Source organism: Melanotaenia boesemani, chromosome 20 (assembly GCF_017639745.1).
Source record: "Melanotaenia boesemani isolate fMelBoe1 chromosome 20, fMelBoe1.pri, whole genome shotgun sequence".
NCBI lineage: Eukaryota > Metazoa > Chordata > Actinopteri > Atheriniformes > Melanotaeniidae > Melanotaenia > Melanotaenia boesemani.
Window position 1 is genome coordinate 17,090,459 of NC_055701.1, and position 19,337 is coordinate 17,109,795.

Genomic DNA, 19,337 nt, shown 5'->3' on the forward strand with positions numbered 1-19,337 from the left:
ACCAATCAGCCCCTCATTGTTAAAAAAAAAAGAAGAAAAAAAAAAAAAGATGAATTAGGATAGAATGTAGTCCATTTTAATCGCAAACAGCTGATAAGACATTTTTAACTTCATTTTTTTACTAATAAAACGTGATGGAAAAATATGGCGTTATTTACCTAGTGAGATTTTTTTCTCTCTCTCCTCCACGCCGCTGGGGGGCGCGTGCTCGATGTGAATAAATGCCATCGTGAGTTGACGAGGGCCGCCCAGCCATGTTAAGGAGTCTGTCAAGCAAACTGCAGCCCGCCATTGTGTAGAAACCAAGCTCTATAGAAAGATAAGGGCGCTAGGCTGAAACTCCTCAATAGCTAGATAAATTCTACCTTCAGCCACTTTTATTTAGGAGTGAATACAGTTACACAGGCTCCGGGGGGGAAAGACATGTCAGCCAGCAGCCTCCTTGAACAGGTAAAGAGAGGTATTTTCTGAACATTTACGAGGGCCAAATTTGTCAGCATCGCGACGGCTAACGTGGATAGCTTAGCTCAAAGGCAACGGCTGTGGCTCAGTAGTGCAGTAGGCCTGACCACCTGCTAAAGGAACTGACTACTGAAAATATATCTCTTCATCTATTTTTTCCCCTTCCTCTCTTCTCATAAATCAAACCTTCATGAATCACCTGGACCCAATCCAGAGACCGAAAGGCCAAGCTAATAAAGGTAAGAACAAGCATTGTCTGTTATTTACTTGAGTTGTGTGAATGCGGATCTTTTTACGTGCTGTGCGCTTTGAAAATCTTGCGTGCGTGAATGCTAGCATCTTGACGAATAGGCCTGTGTGTGATGTAAATATATTCGATTTTCTTTAATTGAATTTAATTAAACGCCTACACGAAAAACAAAACAATTGTTTCGTTAAAGGCAGTTTTTGAACATTTAAGGTCCCAGGTCTGGGATGTCTTTTACCTTAAGAAGTAACACCCGATAGGTTCATACGCGTAGCATTGCGCTAGCTGTCTCTTGACTGGCTCATGTTAAATGGCATTGGGATGCACTTCATCTTTTCTGGTTTTACTGAACGCTTTTTTTCTTAACCAGCAGGTGCGACGCCACATTTTAGCACTTAACTTGACTCTGTATCAGTCAAGATTGTGCATTCAAGTGCTGTTACAGTTGCCATCCCAGCATGTTGGTCACTGGGCTAGTGTTAGCGAAGTCCGTCAAGCTGAAAGGACTCTTGGCGCTCGTTACATTGAGACGCAGCTAACAGCACGCAGCTGACCACATAGCTAGCGTGCTAACTTTAGCAGTTGCTAAGTTAACCCAAATGACACGTCTTCCGACACGTTTTTTCTCTACTTTCCGTCATCTTGCCATTCCGACTATTAGCGTGGGTACTAGCATGCTTCACCTGAAATATATTTCTTTAATTTTATGAAAAGCTTTCAAATATCCTTATATAATCGAACACAGAAACGTCCCTTAGGACAGAGTACTGAACAGCGCTCCACTGACTCAGCTGTTGATGTATTAGAAAATATTTAAACTACTGCATCTTAATTAATATGTTGCCTTCAATCGTGGGATGCAGAGCTTTACTGGCGTTATTTGTCAGTTAATTGCCGCTTCAAATGAGGGATTAACTTTACTGGGTTTGATTAATCTCATTCTGCTCCGTATCCTAAAGCATGTTAAGCAGTGGTGGCATCTGCAAACCAGCTTCAAGTTCTTCCTGTGACAGTGATCAATAATGTCAGGAAGTGTTTTTTAATGTTACAAGATGATCATGCCCATGTACATTTATCAGATGTGCATCCTCTCGCATCTCATGGTGTCACATAATGCATATACTCCTGTTTACATCATTGTTTTCTTTTCAGTGCAAAACGGAGCTGTGACCCAAAAGGATACTTTGAATGACGATGAGTTTGAGCCTTACCTGAATACTCAGGCCAGACAGGTGAGCATTTGACCAGTTTATTTCCACTTTTGATTCTTATCCACCTCAATCACTGTTATTCAAAATTACTTGAGTGTTTGACAAATCAGTAACATTTTCATTTTTGGCTCCTTGAATATTGATTCGACTTAAATAAAATCAACATGCTACAATTTTCACCCACTGTCAGTAGTTGACTTTCTGTGGGAGGAGAGCCAGTTATGGATGTTATTGCAGTTATTGCAAGTAATAAGCAGGTTAATCTGTAATATTTGTTGTTGTGGGTTTTATTTCTTCTGTTGTTTTTGCTTGATTCTTTTGCATGTAGTCAGTGTAGATGAAGACGCAAAATGAAAAATAAACCAGCAAAGATTAGTCTTGTTTCAGAACTTCTTTTCTGAATGTTTAACATGAATCCTTTGAAACTGCTGTTATATTGAATTGTAGTTGTTTGCACACTGTTGCTTTATTTTTATAAGAAATGTTGGAATAAAAAATGCACTTAAAACCAATGTATTTTTATATTACTAGCCATGGATTGTTTGTATTTCTGTGTGGCATTTGTTCCCACTGTGTAGAAAGCAGTTGTTTGTGTAACTAAGTCATTAACTTTTTTATCATGACTTTTTGCTTGAAAATGTGTGTATATATATATATATATATATATATATATATATATATATATATATATATATATATATATATATATATATATCAAAAGTTACTTTAACTGACTATGTTTGGAAACACTTGTGTGTTTAATTTCAAGTATCTGGTCACTAAATCTGATTCTCTTTCCATTTAGAGCAATGCCTATACGGCCATGTCGGACTCGTACATGCCCAGCTACTACAGCCCCTCCATAGGATTTTCCTACTCCCTAAATGAGGCAGCATGGTCCACAGGCGGGGACCCTCCTATGCCTTACCTGGCCTCCTATGGACAGCTGAGCAATGGGGAACCCCACTACCTCCCGGACGCTATGTTTGGTCAGCCAGGCCCCCTGGGGAGCAACCCATTCCTTGGCCAGCATGGCTTCAACTTTTTTCCCAGTGGCATCGACTTCTCAGCGTGGGGCAACAGCAGTTCTCAGGGACAGTCGGGGACACCACAGAACTCTGGCTACAGCAGCAGCTATGCCTATGCACCCAGCTCACTTGGGGGTGCCATGATCGACGGACAGTCCCCATTTGCACCTGCTGCCAACGAACCGCTTAACAAGGCACCTGGTATGAACAGCCTTGACCAGGGCATGGCAGGGCTTAAGATTGGGGGTGCTGCCCCTGGTGGTAATGGGGAAATGGCTCCTAAGGTGGTTGGCTCTGGCTTACCTGGTGGCGGCCCCCTTGGCACTGTATCTTCTGTTGGACCTCCCAGCATGCCGCCTGTCTCAATTGCCCCTGCCAAGCCTGCCTCTTGGGCCGATATTGCCAGCAAACCAGCCAAGCCTCAACCTAAGCTTAAAACTAAGGGTGGCATGGCAGGTGCCAATTTGCCTCCTCCGCCCATTAAACACAACATGGACATTGGCACTTGGGACAACAAGGGCACCATGCCTAAAGCTGCCACTCCTCAGCAGGTGCCCCCTATTCCCAGCAATGGTCAGCCGCCCAATCAGGCTTCCCCGCAGCCTGGATGTACGGCTGCTGGGAACCCACAAATGCCTCTGAGCAATGGACAGCTGGTTCCACCTGTTTCACAGATGGGGCAGCATCAACTTCCACCTACTGGGCAACCAGGTATGGCTCCAATGTCCCAGCCTCCTCTCTCCCAGGGTCCTCCTCCACCACCAAGCCAGCAGCAGCAACCTTCTCAACCTACTCGCTGGGTCCCTCCACGAAACCGGGCCAATGGTTTTGGGGATGCTGGTGGGAGTGGAACAGGCCAGTCACCTCCCACTTCTTCAGGGGTGGGTGTGGTTCCTGGGGTCCCTTCTGAACCTCACCCGGTTTTAGAGAAGTTGCGCATGGTCAACAATTATAACCCTAAGGACTTTGACTGGAACCTCAAGCAGGGCCGGGTGTTTATCATCAAGAGCTACTCTGAGGATGACATCCACCGCTCCATCAAGTACAACATTTGGTGCAGCACGGAGCATGGCAACAAGAGGCTTGATGCCGCTTACCGTTCGCTGGGTGGCAAAGGGCCACTTTACCTTCTGTTTAGTGTCAATGGGAGTGGTCACTTCTGTGGGGTAGCAGAGATGCGCTCACCCGTGGACTACAACACGTCTGCTGGCGTGTGGTCACAGGACAAGTGGAAGGGTCGTTTTGATGTGCGCTGGATCTTTGTTAAAGACGTTCCCAACAGTCAGCTGAGGCACATTCGACTGGAAAACAACGAAAATAAGCCAGTGACCAACTCTCGGGACACACAGGAGGTACCACTGGATAAGGCCAGGCAGGTGTTAAAGATCATCGCGGGATATAAACACACCACTTCCATCTTTGATGACTTTTCTCACTATGAGAAGCGTCAGGAGGAGGAAGAGTGTGTGAAAAAGGTAAAAAGATAAAAAAATAAATGAAAATCATGAAAGAGCTATGAAATCTAATGCTCATGCGTTGCCGTGTGTGACGTCTGGTTTTGGATGTGCATGTATAAATTGCTTCAAATGAAAATCAGCTAAATTTAGATGTTTAAGGATTGATTTGGTCACACACCTTGGTTTATTTGGACTTTGTTCCTTAGTTTTTCACCATTTTATCTAATAAATGCTTCAAAGGGAAAGTGAGTAGCTTGCTAATGAAGTAGAAATGTGCTGCCTAAAGGTAAATGGCTTTTTAAGCCCAGTTTAGTTTTTTTTTTGTTTGTTTGTTTGTTTTTAAACCTTTGCCAATGGTTATGCTTGGAAATGGACATTTTCAGGAATTGTCACAAATGGAATAAGGAACAAGTTATTAGAGTTTAGGGGGGTTATCCCGATTAGGCCTGGATCCAGGAATCTTAAGTTTTTACTATGGGGAGATGGGGATAATTTTGCCATTGAAAGTTCTTACTTGCAGATAATGCCCACAATTGGCAAAAAGAAAAAAAAAAAGCTTAGCATTTGCGTGGTGGGGGTCTGTGGTAAGAGTTCTTATATTATTATTATTATTATTTATTTATTTTCCTGCTACCTGCTTTCTTACACTTGATAGTCGTGAATAAATGCCGCAGTTATATTACTGGTATTTAAATATTTCATGGTTTTTGCAGTGACATGGCCGTTTTAAGTTTCTTGCATATGAAATACAAGATTTTCATTGTTGGCTTTGTATATATTTACAGTTTTAAATTTCCTAACGTACACCTTTTAAACAATTATTTCTTTATCTGGTGTTTTCCTGATACACTGGCTTAAGTTTTAAATAAACTTGTGACCATATTGATGGCTGCAAACATGACTTTATTAATATAGAAGACATTTGAAACGTGAGTTCATCCATTTAAAAACAAAAAAAACTTAACCAGGATAGCCAGTTTTTATTATTTTTGTTATTATATAATTTTATAGTAGTAGTAGTGAAGCATTGGGTTCTATTTGCTGGCAGTTTTAGTCCACATTTATTTGGATTTCTATTCTTTAACAGGAACAACCACTGCTTGAAAATGCCTTTAAGAATCCTTTTTGTGAGATGTGTATAAATGTATAAATTTCTCTTTGTGGAAACCTTCCAGGGTTTTTTTTTCCTCCCTCCATTGTGACATTTTTCAGTTGTGCTCAGTTTTCACTCCTGTGTGTGGCAGGTGGAGGTCCAAGGCAGTGAGCCATATCCCAGCAACCCAAGCAACAGGAGTCAGTACAGGCTTCAGGTAACTGCTTCAATTCCTGAAGTATTTTGTTTTTAATCCTTCATGAAGACAGCGGTACTTAGTTGTTCACAAATATTTTCCACTTAATATTGTTGTCATATTTACAAGGTGTTTATGAGAGATTAAACATTTTAGTTAATATTTTGATAGTAATTACTGCTTGTAATGCATTAAACATCAGGAGCAATAAATCTCCCTTGTGGGCTCTGCAGAGTTCACTCAGTGGATGGATGAACGGACTCAACTGGAGGAATCTGTCATTTGTCTGAACATACTTATTAGTATGTCTTTTCTGTTACCTGTAATTGACTTTCCCTCTTTTTTTGTTTTATGTTTTTGTCTAGGAGCGCCAAGGACGAGTCAAGTAACTGTTGGTGCTTTGGTCAAAAGACTGCAATGGCTCCCCCTAAAGCCCTGTCCACCCCATTACACCATTACATCAAGATCTCTTAAGAAATTCTAATAGGGGTGAAGAATTAACAAAGGACAAAAAAAGAAAAAAAAACTAAATGAAGACTTTGATTTCTTTTGACTTTAAGGACTTACTTCGAACTTGTAGTAAAAAGAAAAAAAAAAAGAAACGATTATTCATAGGACTGCAACTAAATGCATAGCATCTTTAGGTGAAATCTTTTTTTGCCCCACCCCATTCCACTACATATGCTTTTCCCCTGTTTGCTGCTTCTCCTGTTTTTTTTTGTTTTTTTTGGGTTTTTTTTTTTATAAACGGATCATCTGTTTTTATGGTCCAAGAGCAAGTCTGTAATTCTTTCACAAACACACAAATCCCATAGAAATTTGTCGTGTTGGCTAATATTAGTGTCCCAAAGTGATGAATGGGCAGTTTGTCTCATTTTCTTTGTTACCCTCCACACCCTGGCCTTTGTCTTCAGGGGATGCGTGAATCTTCAGCCAGGATCCAGCGGAGCTTCCTCATTGGATTTTCATTGTAGGCTGGTGCCAACTACTCTTACTTCAGAATCTTTTGTACATGCTTGCCATGTTTTTGTTTGAGGGGACTGCAGATGTTCAGAAAGGCCCTCTTCTCTTTTTTTTTTTTTTTTTTTTTTTTTTTATTTTCCCCATGTTGGATGGAGTGTGTTGGGGAGGTAGGGTCAGGAATATCTAGAGAGGAACGGGGTCAAGCGTTTGAATTCAGAAGAAATGTTAAGTTGATGAGCTCTGCTCGCTGTATAATTTTTATGATCTATAAATCTAGGGCCCTCTGTCAACAGTCTTCATTAGAATTAATTTACCATCTTTTTCTTGGACAGGTTAATTCATTGTTGCTATGGGCTGTTTTTCCACCTTTCTCTCCCCCTACATTTTCTTAAGACTGATGTGAGTGGCCTTGCCCCCACTCTTTCTGTTAATCAGTAATAAATGTGGTATATTCAGCAGACTGGTGTGCATTCCCCTTGTTTGGCTATGGAAAGTGAATTTGTCATGCAGTGTGTATGTGCAGTTTGTTTTTGTACATTATCTGACAACTTTCCTTCTCACCTTTGTGTAACCTGCAGTCCTACCCAGTCAAAATTTTCAGTTTACCCTGCTACACCTGGAATATTTTTCCCCTCTCTACTTTCCTGTCCTGCCTTATCCTCCACACTCCCAGACTTGTTTGCTCGCTCAAATCAATCATACACGCTATAATACCACAATCATCTATAACCATTCTCAAAAGAGAAATGAATCCTCTTTCAGAACTACTGGCTTTTATGTGTGGCATAATAAAAATGCTCCACAAAGTCTTGTGGGTTCTTCTCATTGGCTAGTTGTCATGTTGGTAGCCTGTTGTACCAGTTTAATTTATATTTGACTTCATAAAATGGGCATGATCTCTTGTACTAAATATGCATTAATTTCCTCCCCTCCCTCCATACACACACACACACGCATGCTGAACTTCAGGTGAATGTCCAGATATCATTCTTGTACCCAATCAAACTGTAGGCTCAGTGTTTTCGTACAAAAAGGAACAATTTGTATGCTGCTATTGATGTTGCACAGTGTAAGTTAACTGGTTTTGGACCAATTAAATGTTGGGGATGAGATTTTTAACGTGAATAGTAATTATTAGAAAAATAATTACAATAGTTTTACACTAGCGGAATTTAACTTTTGTCCTTACAGTGCACTAGTCCCACTGTAAACGTTTGTATGCTACAATTGTCTGCAATCCGCCATTTTCTGTTCAGATAATTTAGGTTGTAATTATCAAAGCAGCCACAAGAGTGCGACACAGGACTGTTTACTTGGAACAGTTTTTGCCCTATACCGTTCTTCAACACGGGGCCCTGCATCAAGGCCTCGTGTTGTCACAACTGATCTGAAATTGGGCCTTTGGATTGTTTTTTTTTTTTAAGTCATAAAATGCTGCCTTCTGTTACAGTGTATTATCTGTAAGTATGGATGGATGGATGGATAGATAGATAGATAGATGTGGGTATAGGCTATATATATGTAATATGTGTGTGTATATATATAATGTTAGGATAATCTGTTATATTTATTAGCCTATATATATATATATATTTATATATATAGATAGATATTATGTTTTGTAGGCCTATATTCAAGATTTGATAGACTTATGTCGTCTTTTGTGGGGCTCAAAAGACCAATTTTTTTTTTTTTAAAGTCCATATGTTTTTACGAGAACCCGTTTTCACCATGTAATAGCACAGTTGTAGCATACAGGGTGCGGACTCCAGGCAGTCCTATAGTTTCAGGACACAAAAGTCTGTTCCTACAGGGCAGGCGCACACAAGGCGAGCATAACTTTGTTTTATTAGGGTTGGCTGAAGTACCGACTTTTAGCAAGAGAACTCGTGTCCCGTGTGTGTGTGTGTGTTTGCGTTGAGCGTGTGTCTGGAGAGAGGTTGACGGCACGTGTCGTGCGTGGAGGGTGCGTGGCAAGCACGCTGCCTCCAGGGGATCTCCTTTGACCCTTATCAGCGCCTCCCTGGGGACGCCTTCCAGTCCTTCATGGGATGCAAATGAGCGGCCATAAAGCCGACGCGCGGGGAGATGCCACCGAGACGCCGGAGCAGAAAAAAAGTGGAGGTGGGGGAATCCGCACGCACATCTCGGAGCACACATGAAGCTAAATAAACGTGGTTAAGTACGTTTTTAGTTGTGCAGAAATTCGACATATTGACTACTTTCAGGAGAGGCACTACATTACAATAAACTATTATCATTTAGCCGACTTTAAAAATATTCCATTCAAATAAAGTTTTGGAAATGAAATACATGGGGGAGGGAAAAATAAAAGGGATCAGAAAGCAAATAGGACACTAAATCACGAGAGTGTATATTTTTCATTCAAACAACACATGCAGTACTTTTAAGAAGTGAGAATATTCTAAAAAAAAATTCAGATTCTGCATCCTTTGAACAATATTGTCCAGTCAGAGAGCTTTATATTAAAAGTGTGATTGCTTTATGTTCATATTGCACTGCAAGGTCATGGTTCTGCGTTATTCCCCCCTCATTATCATCCGGCATCCATCTCTTTCTTCCATTAGTGACGCTTCACCATGTCGCCAGCCCGTCATCTATTTACATGACTAAATTAGATTTCGTCTGTCTTTTCAAGCATTTTTAAAGCCCTTTCCTATATATATATATATATATATATATATATATATATACAATTAATATGTGCGAACTGCATTTTTTTTTATTAATTATTTGATAAAATTGATAATTTCTATTTAAAATACAAATTCTACAGACAGATGCGATGTCATTTTCCTTTCTTTTTGACGGAAACATATATTACTACACGGATACATATGGAGTTTCACTTAGTTTACCAAATTAAAAAGAATAAATATGTAAAAAAAAAAATTAAAAAAAAAAGGTGAAAAATTGAATAGTGACTATAACCTAAACATATCACTTCTTGGTCTGTAATGTTACACTTTCCCTTTATTCAAAGACATTATTTGGCACCATAACTAAACGCCAAAAAATAAATAAATAACATGTAGACTATTTAAGAATAAGAAAATGTCACTGTGATGAATGTTTTTTATCACATGAACCGGGGGGATGGATGCGGTCACCTGCTCTCTGTCTCCAGGGGTCCTGCACTGTTGATGTGTTGAGTATTACCCCCTCATTTCTCCCAGACTCCTGATTGTGTTGAGCATTTTGAAAATGCATAATGTGTAGACGGGCAAAGGGGCCTGAAAACAGTTGATGACCTCTGTCTCAGCATATGTGGCACACTCACCCCCTATACACACTAATTGTGTGGAGCTGACAAGCATAACAGCATAAAGAAGCATATAAGCTTCCTTTAACTGCAGTTTATATTATGGAACAAACAAACAAAAGAAAACCACATTTTCTTCAATAACTTGTAACTAAATTGAGTAGTTACTCTGATGCACTCTTGCTTTTTTTATATTGTTTCCAGTCATGTTAGACTTCTCTCAAGACTTTAAAAATTTTTTGAATTACAGCTACAGCATACATGGCACCATAAAACATAGTAAAACAGACTTAACAGAATTTGTACGGAAATTTGCAGCTTTTTTTTGCGTATTCTGCCTCCATCATTTTAGATGTAGGTCAACTCACATCTCTGCTGCCTGCAGCATTTTTGCAGCTTGAATCATTTGATGCTGTGCTGTGATTATAAGAGTAGAATTGATGCTCATTATTCAAATTATTAGGTGCTTTGGGCTTTTTTTTTTTACATTAAAAAGAAAAACCAGATTCCACAAATAGCAATGCAGTCCATGAAATGACTTCTTTATTGAGATGTTTTGCAGAAGAAAACACAAACAATCAAAAACTAAATAAAATGTGTATTTTCAGAGTATTGATAAGATTGGAAATCTGTTCATTAGAAATATAAATAAGTACAAATGAGAATGATTGAAAAGATTGTTAGGTTTTATGATGGAACTAACAGCAGAAGGGAGTTAAACTGTCTAGCAGTACATTATGCCCTTGTAGCATTTCCATCCATCCATCCATTATCTTGACCGCTTATTCCATTTCGGGTCGCGGGTGAGCTGGAACCCATCCCAGCATTTTAACAGGTGAGAGGCAGGGTACACCCTGGACAGGTCCCTTGTAGCATTTTCACTCTATATTTCATCTTCCGGTGTACTCTCATGCGTAAACACACAGACCTTTGAAGTGGCCCTCTGTCACCACATGGCAAATCCCCCTAGTGTGATCCCTCTGTCCATTTGGCCACAGGAGCGACACTGCTAGATTGCCTACGATTCTGTTTGCTCTGACATTATGGAAACCAGTATATTAGCAGACTGGTACCCGGTGATCATGTTGTCTGGATCTCTCCCACACTCCCTCTGCGTTTTCCAAATTTTTTTGTAGTTTGCATTAACTGATCTGTAGGCTACACGTCTGTTGTCACAGTTGTGCAACTTTGCCTAATGTGAATTCCCTTGTTAATCTCATAGGATTGTAAGGAATATCCATTTGTGCTACTGTCAGCGCCCCTGTCCTGTCCTGTAGCTTTAAAGCTGGTCTCTCAGGTGAGCGAAGACTGTGGTTTCTCTCTTGGCATTCACCGCGTGCCTTAATTGTATTGAAATTAAATCAAGGTCCACTGTGAACACAAAGAGCTCAAACCCAAACTTCCAAAGTGTTCTCAGCTAAAGATCATATTATCTTCCAGTCTGTCACTTACCATGCTTCCAGTCACACTCTCCCTCTTTTGTAATGTCCTACAGCTATTAAAAAAAAAAAAAAAAACACTGTAGCTTTCTGAGTCTTTAAAGTACACCTTGTTTTTGTTTGGTTTGTCTTCCCTCCATCCCTATTTCACTTTCTCATTCCTCTCTCCTCACCTATGATCTGTCATCCCTGTAGGCTCAGAGATGGCTATGCGGTTCTTCCACACATGTCAAAGTACCTTACATGCTAATCTCACACAAACATGCATTCTCCCTTTGCAATGAAAACATGTTTTCAATACAAGCAATGCAAATAAAAAAAACACATACACAATATAAGCCAATGATATTGTGATTTCTCTTAACAGTCAACATTGTGTACATGCATGCATGCAGTTGTAGATGTGCAAAATGGGTTTACAGCACCAAAATGTAAAAAAAAACAAAACATATTCTTCTAAGCAGGATTCACACCATACATATATTCTTTGTGTAAACACAGTACAGCACGTCATTGAAAAAAAAAACATCACAGAGAGATGAGAGAACAGAGAAACAGGGAGTGAGATAGAGCAAGCGAGCAAAGCTACCTTTGTTGCACCATAAAGAGAGCAGCAGCCCAGCTACCTGATTGCTACCATTCCTGCAGACCATCTTCCCCTCAGAGCAAAACAAAGGATGCCGACTAGATTTTTATGACACAATACGATGCACCGCAATGCCTCATCCTCACCATGGCAGGGGCTCCACTTTTCCTGTTTAAGAGCTTGGTACGTTTTAACCAGACCAAGCAGTTCTTCATTACAGTTGGTAAAGCTGTTTCGTTATCTCCCCCTTACCCTCCCTGCTACTCTCCATCCCTTTACTGTTCTCTCTCTCTCTCTCTCTCTCTCTCTCTCTCTCTCTCCCTCTCTATCTGTCTCTCCCTGTGCACTCTGCGCATGTAACTCTAGCCATGTACAGACTAGAAAGCAGGATCTACATAACAACAATCTCCATATTGTAATCAATTAGCAAAAAGTAAATTCTTGTTTGATGCAAAGGAAAAACATGGCAGGAGAATCATAGCTTTTTCCCAATAAGCAAGATTCCAAAAACCTGTTAGTGTGACATCTAAAATTCCTTATTTTAAAACTCTTGGCCACCGCGGTCACTTCTTTACTATTTTTAACCTATAGAATACTACTGTAACACAAAAGAATTTTTTTTCTTGATCAAGTATATCCTTCCTTTCTAAAGATGAGGCAAAAATAGCAGCGAGGCTGCAGAGTATTTCCTCCTTCAGGTCCTCGGTCCTGGTTTTGTTATTGTTGTTGCTGTAGTTGTAGTTGTTACTGCGCAGCTCCATCCTGTGAAGGTCCTTCTGGGTTGGGAAGAGCAGGGGAGCAGGCATATAAGGGGTGGTGGGATGGCGGACAGGGCTGAAGGGACGGGAGGCAGCAGGCAGGTGTCACACATGCAGTCGGGGGGGAAGGAAAAGAGGGTAGCAGAAAAAAAATGTAAAAATCACCTAAATTCTACCCAGTCACAACCATTAAAAAAATCCATTTGGATTTGCTTGAGACAAAACCAAAAACGAAGACGAAAAAGCCCAAAATGTAGAATATACATATATAAGCCAAGTAGGTATATATGTATAAGGATCCAAGGGAGGAGGCAGAGAAGGAGGGAGATAAGGGATAGACGGACGAGGAGGAACAGGCAACTGGCTCACACACAGACACACTGCGCCGAGGCGAAGGCACGGGCTTCAATTTATGCTTTCTGGTCGACAACCCCCCCCCTCTCACACACACACACACACACACATACACGCACACACACTTCCCACACGCACGCAAACACACGTACAGATACACTACACGTACACACATATAGAGTGTCCCGCCCCTATCTGCCCCTGTCCCTGTCCTGTCCCGTACTAGATGCGTGGCCCAGCTGATCAGTGCAGAGGGATTAGCCAACAGGGCCAGCTGGCAGGGATTACACAGGCAAAGTGGGGGAGGTGTATGCGTGGGGGTGGTGGGAATGGGAGGGGGGATGAGGGGTGAGAGGGTAGGCCTAATATTGGGGGAGGAGGGTGGGGGGGAGGGGATGGTAGCTCTTGTCTTGTCCTGCACACTCACAGATGTGCATGGAAAGACAGCAATACAGCACATACACTGTTCATTCAGATACACACACACACACAAACACACACACACACACATCATACACTAGTGACTGAATGCAACATCAGATGCTTGAAAATATGAGTTTGCAATGGATGCATGAGCGGCAGCGGGGAAGACTGCAGGGGTAGGCAGCCAGTAATGCATGCAGCTCATCCTCCTTCCTGACAACAGCAATGACGCATAGTGTTGATAAATGTATGTAAATGTGCAGGAGGCAGGGGGTTGGATGCAAAAGGGGGACCGATAGAGAGAGGGAACCCCATGGGAGAGCAGGGCAAGGCTGACAATGCAGGTTTCTGACCCTTGACCTCTCCACGCTCCATTATTCGTGGCCATCAGCTGATCCCGGTAAATGGGCAACCACAATATCACCCCCTCCTTTTCTCTTTCTCGCTGTCAAATACACACACACAGACACAAGTCCACTAAAAGTGCTGAATCTAACAGGGAAACACACTTTTTTAAAAAATTATTATTAGCAAATTTTCCACTCCTGCTTCCTTCAGCCCTGCATTGCTTTTACGCATCTCATGCCTCACTTCATCACTTATCTCATCTCCACCCCTGCTAACCTTTCACATTATACTGAAAAGTGTCACCGTCTACAACTGTTATATCTACAAAGGAAAAATATCCTTTCTGTATGAGTGTAACTTTAAGTGCTCATCTTCTGTCTCTTGCCATTGTATTGTGCTTTTTTTTCTCCTTACAGTGGCTGTCAGTTATATTTGATCTCCAGTTGTATATGTAGCAGTTAACAAAATTTAATTTTGTGTTTTCCATTTGAAAAAATCATCACCATCTACATATCAAACAAGAACAGTGTTTTAGGAGAAGTCCTGTAATTGTTTTATCACCATGACCACTTCAAACACTTTCTGTGAAAACTGTTTGCTGAGCTTATTGTATCACCCGTTAACTCTGATCCTTTGCTTATATTTATTTATCTATGAAAATGGCTGCACACATACGCTGAATCAACTGGACACTCACTTATTTCACAGTCTTTCATCTTCAGTTTAAAAATCTGTAAAAAAAAATTACTTATGAAGAATCACACTGACTCTGGTCTGTCACTAAATCTGTACAGATTGCCAAATATGCAGGAATAATTCAAAGATATCGTCAGTTTATGAGTTGCATCGAGAGGTATTATGCAAAAAATCTAAACGTAATTTTTTTTTTTCTTTTTCAGATTGTCAGCAGCAGTTTGAGTTTTGAGGAGACAGATGCATAAATTACTCCAAACATACACTGCAAAATAACACAGATATGTATAAACTCAAAGACAGATTTCCAGTGATTTCTGTAAAATCAAAGGGACATTTTCTGGGGCCTTGCAGGCTATTTTTTCTTTTTTTTTTATAGTTAACATTTAGATTCAGACATGGTTGATGTGTAACAAATATGACATTGGTTTAGATGTGCTTACATGAAATGCACAGTAACATTGCAGCAATGCTCTGGGGTGGAACGACAGTCTGTTTGAGCTTGTAAAAGGCCAGATAGACGAATTTCATGAGTTAGAATAAAGCATTTACACAAAAATATAAATATTTTCCTTAATTTTTGAGAAGGAAATATTGTGTTCAATATTTTTAATGTCTGATTCTGTGAAAACTTTATGTCGTTGCTTCAATAGATTAGATCCCATATCTTTCATGAGTATTGCATACTTATACATATATATATATATATATATATATATATATATATATATATATATATATATATACGTATGTGTTGTTTGGCCTCATGTATTTTGGCATAATCGTCGAAAGATATCTTGCTGCATTTTAACATCCTAACACCTCACCCTTATTTTCAAAAGCTTGTGCATGAGGGGATGAAAGCAGGCGAACAGGCGTGCAACCCTACTAGCAGGCAGCTACGAAGATCAGAGAGAGGCGAGCAAAGAATTTTTATCATACAGAGAAACAAAGAGAAAAAAGAAGGCGATTATGAAAAGAGACAGGCCAGAAGAGACAGACAGACAGAGAGACGGGCAGGGACAAATAGGCAGTGCTCATCCCTAGTTTAGTAATCTGATGGAGAGATTAGCAAACAGGCAGCATTTGGGTCGGATTATCGAGTCATTAGAAAAGACTGGTGCTCCAGAGCCTCTCTCATGTGTTAATGTGGCTTTATAGGTCCTCAGCGCAGTCTGTGCAGATTGTGGAGAGTATGTACAGTGCATGGTCTTTAAAAATGCAAATAGTGGCGCATAAACCTGATATGTCATTGACTGATTTGTTAGAAGTGTATGTGGTGTGTATGGGGGTATAAATAGAAATAAATATGTATAGGTATATAATATACACATAGTTTATAACATATTCGATTTATTTTAATTTTTAAAGGCATGTTATAATTATTTAAAATGTTTTAATTATATTTAATATTTTCTCTAATACAACCATTTTTTTTCCTTTTTGTGTCTTGGCTTTAGTTGCAGAAGTTTAAAATTACAATGCTGCAGCAGTATTTATTGCATAGTATATCAAATTAGATTTTCTCCTTCATGCAGGAGAAAATGATCAATATAAATCCAGTATTCATTTTTTCCAATAGTCGCCTTTTATGTTTGTATCAGAAGAGACATAATGTTTTAATTGTCTTTAAATTGTCAGGTCACAGATATAATATAATCACTGCATTGCATTTAACAGAAAAAATCTTGTTTAAATTTACTAAAATAAATGTGATCACTACTGTTATTAGCAATTACACAGAATTCTGGCCTGGAGGTCTATTACAAGGAAAGACATCTTCATTGTTCTCAAGTGTCTTACTTGATAAGTTGTAACATTTAACACTGTAAACCAGGAGGGAAGAGGTATGTGGCCTACATGCACTTACAAGTAATGGAGATGTGGTGTTCAATGATGACTGGAAAAGAAAAGCTGGAGAGCTTATGAGTGTGGGTGTTTATGCTGGGGAATACCTGTAGCTACCTATAGGAGGTCAGAGGATTTTTGAGTATTTAGTCCGTAAATATTAATAGTAATCCACACAGCTGATCTGTGTGTGTATGTGTGGAGTTGTATCAGAGGTAAGGGTGGTTCACTGATTACCGATCACTGTTGTGGACATTCTCTGTGGCAGTTGAGCTAATATGGTCCAATACTTCAATATCAGTGTCAGTTTCACTGGCAAAGCTGATAAGAAAGAGCGCTTTATTTGTTGTGGTGTTTGTGATATCTGTTAAATTGCTGGAAAAACAGTTTACATGATTGTCGGCATAAAGCCTTTTTTTTAGTTCCACATTAGTCAATTTAATGAATTTTAGCTGTTTGTAAGTCTAGTTACACACACACACACTCATCCTCACACTGATCTGTGGTCCCAAAAACCTTCGCTTCTGCTGCTGCCTCTGCATACACCATGCCCCAGTTCCCCACCCCCATCCCTTTTTGTCAAATAAATTGCGATGTGACCTACTTCCTATTTTGCACCATTTCGCTCGTGTTCAGATATTATTGTTTGAACATGAATGATTTGCTTTGGGGCATACAGTATCAAAGAAAACACAGTGAACAGTATACAATGTGGGCATAGTGTATTGTAAATTGCATTTAAGAATATGGCAATGTTCACATCAGCATCGGACAGATTTCTTTCCCATTATTTTTCTCCTTTTTTTTAAATTCATAAATTATGATTCAGTGTTGTTGCAGTTTTGCAGCTTCTTTAAATGTGTGGGCAACACATTATGAGCTTTTTGTTTTGTTTTTTTTTAAATTGCCCTTGTATGATTTGTAATTAAAATACACGGTTCACGTATTTTCTGATTAACACATACAATAATTCTCAGAGCCCTCATAATAACAGGATGTCTTTGTGATGGTCACAGACTGAGGAAATAAGGTAAATCAATTTTGCAGCCTAGCTAAGCAGAAAGCACAGTGGTAATTTTCAGTAATAAGCATTGCTAATTCATTGAACCACATAGCATTTATAACCCAGTTAGGGCTGCACTAGTTGGCATCCAGTATTCTGTTTTGACTTGAGGGGCCTTTTTGAAAAGTTCTTTGTGTTAAAGAAGATTTCAGCAAAAGACTCAGAATCCAAAATATCACATTGGCAAATTCTTCACTTGCATGTGTTTGGAGTGTTTCAGCATCTTTATTATATTCTTAAACTTTTGTTAACACAATTATTGTAATGTTTTTATTTGCATTAAACCGTTTAGCGTTTATTTGATTCAAACTTTTCAAATAGTTTAAGGGTCTTCTCTTGCATAAGTAATTGTTTTATGTTTATATATCTATTCCACACTTTGAGACATTCAAATCACCGCCTGTGTGAGTTTTTGTGGCTTCGCATAGATATATATGAGTGTGTCAGTGTGTGTCTCAGTGTATCAGATCAAGGCTCCGTCCTGCCTTTCCCCAGCCATGGAGGGATGACACCAGAGACCACACTGACCCTGATTTATCGGGATCAGAATCCACATGACAGCAATTAATTTACATCCATTTAATACATTGGCTGCTCTCTTCTCCATGCTCTCTGTGGACATTTGCACTCTTGCACAATCACTTAGAACATTCTTCGTTTCTCCCGTTGCTATCTGACTTTTTCCTTCTCTCAGCATGTTTCCTCTTTTTTTAATCACCCTCTTTGTGTAACTGGGACTCCATGTTCCCAAAAACCTTTAGCATCTCATCTTTGTATGAAAGAATGCTTTTAAAACAATAATACAATAAAGTTCACTTCATATTTGTGTGTTTTTGAACATGTCTAGTTGCTTTAAATCACACGAATAATCCCTGTAAATGCTATAGCATGTACTCACGTTTTTAAATAAATGAACACAGTGTGTAATCAGAATAAATTAAATAGTGCTCAGCAAATTGACTGATTATGATTACACAAAGAATTTGACATTAACGTTATAAGCTTAGCATCTTTTGATCATTTCAGTGTATCATTCATGCTGTTTTATCATTAAAACATTCTATTCATGCAGGTTCTTATGCTCAAGAGTCTTTTACATTCCCTTAACATTATGTCTCTTTATCCTTCCTCACTGGCCTACATCTGTCGCTGCTTCCCTACCTCTCACTCTCCTTTTCTAGCAGTATCTGTCAGCCAAATGCTTTTTCTTGGCCTTTCAACCAAAGACAGGAGACTTTGCTTGAGGGAGAATTTGCCATTTATTTCCACAGACAAAGAAAAAAATGGAAAGGGGCATTAGCGCTTTGTATATTTCCTCCTTTTTGTCTTCTTTCTTTACGCATCTTTGCTCTCCCCTCTATTGTAGGGTCTCCTCATCCAACTCGGGCCTTCATACCTTCACTCTATCCTCAGGCTTAGAGGAGCATGGCTGGCTGAATGTACAGAGAAGTTGGATGATGAGGACAGGAGGATAAATTCTGTAGCTTCATATCTAATTTGTACATATTGAATTGAAAGTATTCTCAATCAGATATAAACATATGCACATACACACACAGACACACAGAAATTCTTCACCCAATGAGCACACTTTCTACGTATAGTTATGTGTTATTATATGCTTGTATGCACATTCATCCGATCAAGCGTTTCACTCTTAGCACTGTGCATTTGCAAAACTTGACAATTCTTGCCTAATTCCAAATGTATTCTGAAGGGAGAGACAATGGGAAAAAATCCTTTGCTTGCATCTCTTACCCAGCATAGCTTGGGGACAGGTTCTACCAGTATCTGTTCAAGGATTGGCTGAGGATGTGGTACGAGAGGAAAAGTTGCAGTTGGCAGCAGCAGACAGAAAGACACTGCAAAGGGAGTGGGGGTTCAC

At 39.7% G+C, this 19,337-nt stretch overlaps 1 protein-coding gene across 2 annotated transcripts; it reads left to right on the plus strand.

The window, feature by feature from the left end:
- The first annotated feature begins 248 nt into the window (after positions 1–248).
- Positions 249–7,464, plus strand: ythdf2 (YTH N(6)-methyladenosine RNA binding protein 2). 2 transcript variants are annotated; one of them, XM_041971733.1, is made up of 6 exons: positions 249–450; positions 677–701; positions 1,862–1,941; positions 2,726–4,423; positions 5,650–5,715; positions 6,060–7,464. In XM_041971733.1, exons 1-6 carry the CDS (start codon positions 424–426, stop codon positions 6,081–6,083), a joined length of 1,920 nt encoding a protein of 639 aa, XP_041827667.1. In that variant the 5' UTR covers positions 249–423; the 3' UTR covers positions 6,084–7,464. The 2 variants fall into 2 exon arrangements, with proteins under 2 accessions (XP_041827667.1, XP_041827668.1); XM_041971734.1 differs by lacking the exons at positions 5,650–5,715; positions 6,060–7,464 and having other exon boundaries at positions 2,726–4,435.
- Positions 7,465–19,337: the final 11,873 nt, after the last annotated feature.

Excerpts from the sequence above, each read along its gene's own strand:
- ythdf2 (XM_041971733.1), top strand. The coding sequence starts at position 424 with ATGTCAGCCAGCAGCCTCCTTGAACAG. Across the intron at positions 1,942-2,725 it reads TGAATACTCAGGCCAGACAG|AGCAATGCCTATACGGCCAT; the intron begins GTGAGCATTTGA and ends CTTTCCATTTAG. Across the intron at positions 4,424-5,649 it reads AGGAAGAGTGTGTGAAAAAG|GTGGAGGTCCAAGGCAGTGA; the intron begins GTAAAAAGATAA and ends TGTGTGTGGCAG.